This window comes from Gekko japonicus, unplaced genomic scaffold, assembly GCF_001447785.1.
Source record: "Gekko japonicus isolate JY-2015 unplaced genomic scaffold, Gekko_japonicus_V1.1 scaffold1326, whole genome shotgun sequence".
In the NCBI taxonomy this organism is placed as follows: Eukaryota; Metazoa; Chordata; class Lepidosauria; order Squamata; family Gekkonidae; genus Gekko; species Gekko japonicus.
Window position 1 is genome coordinate 1 of NW_015176012.1, and position 3143 is coordinate 3143.

The following is a 3143-nucleotide window of genomic DNA, read 5'->3' on the forward strand; positions in this document are numbered from 1 at the left end:
TGCGGGGTGCCCCAAGGTGCAGTGCTCTCACCAATGCCGTTTAACATCTATATGTGCCCCCTCGCCCAGATTGCCCCGGAGACATGGGCTGGGTTGTCATCAATATGGTGATGATACTCAGCTCTATCTGCTGTGGGACGTCCAGTCAGACTCTAGTCCGGGAGATCTGGACCTGGCGCTGAAAGCCGTGGCTGGTTGGCTTAGACAGAGCTGTCTGAAACTGAATCCGACGAAGACGGAGGTCCTGTGCCTGAGTCGGAGTGGCCCAAGGTTAGTGATCCCACTCCTGACCTTTGATGGGGCGCTGTTGGTACCAGCACCGGAGGTTAGGAGCTTGGGAGTGCTCCTGGATACCTCCCTAATGATGGAGGCCCAGGTAGTAGCCACTGCAAAGTTGGCCTTTTACCATTTACAGCTGATTAAGCAGTTGGTTCCCTTCAAGGTGCTAGTTCTTACCTTTAAAGCCCTATATGGCCAGGGACCTGCTGACCTATATGGCCAGGGACCTGCTGACCTCCCCGCATGTACCCCAGCGAGCACTAAAATTGAGCACCCAAAATCACCTGGTTCTTCCGGGGCCTAAAGAGGCCAGGTCGGTTACAACGAGGGCCAAGGCCTTCTCTATGGCAGCCCCTCACTGGTGGAATGAGCTCCCAGAAGACATCAGGGCCCTGTGGGACCTTTTACAGTTCCGCAGGGCCTGTAAAACGGAGCTCTTCCGCCAGGCTTTTAAGTAGAGTGCCACCTCAATCGTATGTCCCTGGCCCTAGCCCTGGCCTGATTACCAACTGTGTCAACAACTGGACCTAGATGCGGAAAAGGCCTTTGACGGCGTCAATTGGGAATTTATGCTGGAAAGCTCTTAAAGAGTCACAGGTCAGCACTAACTTTGTGAAAATGATCCAGACAATTTATAATAAACAAAAAGCGGCGCTAATGATTAATGGGGAATAGACGCGATATATTGAAATTCAACGGCGGTAATGATTCATGGGGAACAGACGTGATATATTGAAATTCAAAAAGGGATGAGACAGGGATGTACATTATCCCCTTTGCTATTTATATTTGTATTGGAGATACTTAATGATTCAATAAGAGGACAGAAAGAGATTATGGGCCTGAAATTAAAAGGAGAAGAATTTAAACTTTTGGCATTTGCAGATGATTTAGTATTCATATTGGAGAACCCATTGGACTCAATTCATATTTTGAAACAAGAACTTGGAAACTATGGATTTGTAGCCGGCTTGAGAATCAATATTAATAAAACTAAGTTAATGACCAAAAATATGGAAGAGGAGCAGGCAATGCGACTACAAGATATCTCAGGATTTCAACTACAGAAGAAAATAAAATATTTAGGAATTGTAATGACAAATAAATGTAGTTCACTACAAGAGAACCTCTTTGAGGCAGTTTAAAAAACAACAACAACTGGACCTGGCCTGATTACCAACTGTGCCAACAACTGTACCACTATTGGTACTGACAATACCAATGCCACCACCAACCAAGGCTTTATAGCTGGGCGTGAGCCAGTGGACAGTGTTCAGTTGACAGTCGCTATCGGAACATTTGCCATCTTTTAATATAAGTTGTATGATTTTATATTGATTGACAGTTTTAATGGAATTTTAATATATTTTTATATATGTTGTTAGCCGCCCTGAGCCTGCCAAATGGTGGGGAGGGCAGGATATAAATGTAAATTAAATTTGGAAAACACAGCAGTGGCCACAGGATTGGAAAAGATCAGTTTACATTCCAATCCCAAAGAAGGGCAATGCCAAGGAATGTTCAAAGTATCGCATAATTACATGCATTTCACACGCTAGCAAGGTCATGTTCAAGATCCTACAAGCTAGGCTTCAACAGTACGTGGATAGAGAACTGCCAGAAGTACAAGCCGGGTTTCGAAGAGGTAGAGGAATGAGAGATCAAATTGACAACATTCACTGGATTATGGAGAAAGCAAGGGAATACCAGAAAAACACCTACTTCTGCTTCACTGACTATGGCTAAAACCTTTGATTGCGTGGACCACAGCAAACTGTGGCAATTCCTTAAAGAGTTGGGCGTACCAGACCAGCTCACACGTCTCCTGAGTGTTGGATCCCAAGCAAGCAAAACAACTCCACGTTGAAAAATCAAGCAAGGTTTATTTCAAAGCGTTGGTTTAACCAGAACAGGACATTGTTAGGAATAACTACAGGTAGCCAGGGAAAGCATAATATAGACATTTGAACCAGGTAAGGACCAATGAGTCCAGTTCCCGCTGGCGGGAATAGACCATACAGTTCGCGCCCATTGCATGGGAACGCAACAGTTCTATAATGTCAAGACAGGTTCAGTTCACATGCGAGATACCCAAAACATTCTAGGCGAAGCTCTCCCCCTACACCCAGCTGCACGACTTTGGCAAGTTCCGCGGACTACATAACATAACTGAAGCAAAAAAGGAATGGGGGGGGGTGAAGGATACTACACAGGAAGCGGAATGACAATGGCAGCTAGCTGACATACTGCCCCCTCGAAAATACACATTAACCTCCACCTCCCGGAAGATCCGGGAGACCTCCCGGCTAGCCCTGGAGATTTTCCGGGAGACCTCCCGGTTTGCCCGGGAACCGTCTGTGGAACTCCTGGAACAGGTAAGGGGCCCGAATATCCCCTACTTCCACCCATTCGCGGTGCTGGGGTCCGAAGTTAACCCACTGGATGAGATACCAAAGTTTATCACGTTTCAACCTGGAATCAAGAATGTCATCAATCTCAAAATGTTCCTCACCCTCAAAGACGATGGGAGGGGGAGGGGCATGGGCAGGCCGCCATGCACAATGACCAGGATCCTTTTTTAGCAAGCTCATGTGGAACACAGGGTGTAGAGCTTTCAAATTCTTTGGCAATTCAACTTCAACAGCAACGTTATTCAAAACACGGCGTACTTTAAACGGCCCAATAAATTTCCACCCTAATTTATAGCCCAAAGCAGCCTTGAAAGGGGACATATCAATTGAGTTGTGCAGTGTGTTGTTATAACAATATTCAGCCAATGGTAGTAAATCACACCAGTTATCTTGTTGATAATTAGAAAAACAACGTAAATATTGCTCTAGGGTCTGATTTACGCGTTCTGTTTG

General features: G+C 45.7%; 1 protein-coding gene across 1 annotated transcript in view; it reads left to right on the top strand.

Moving 5' to 3' along the window:
- Positions 1 to 2567: 2567 nt before the first annotated feature.
- The window catches only part of FKBP4 (FK506 binding protein 4), a gene marked incomplete at its 5' end in the record, with an annotated part of 9105 nt that continues 8529 nt past the window's right edge, over positions 2568 to 3143 (top strand). Inside the window, one exon of the mRNA XM_015426536.1 lies at positions 2568 to 2654. Coding sequence (XP_015282022.1) covers positions 2568 to 2654 — 87 coding nt within the window. The remainder of the gene's footprint in view (positions 2655 to 3143) is intronic.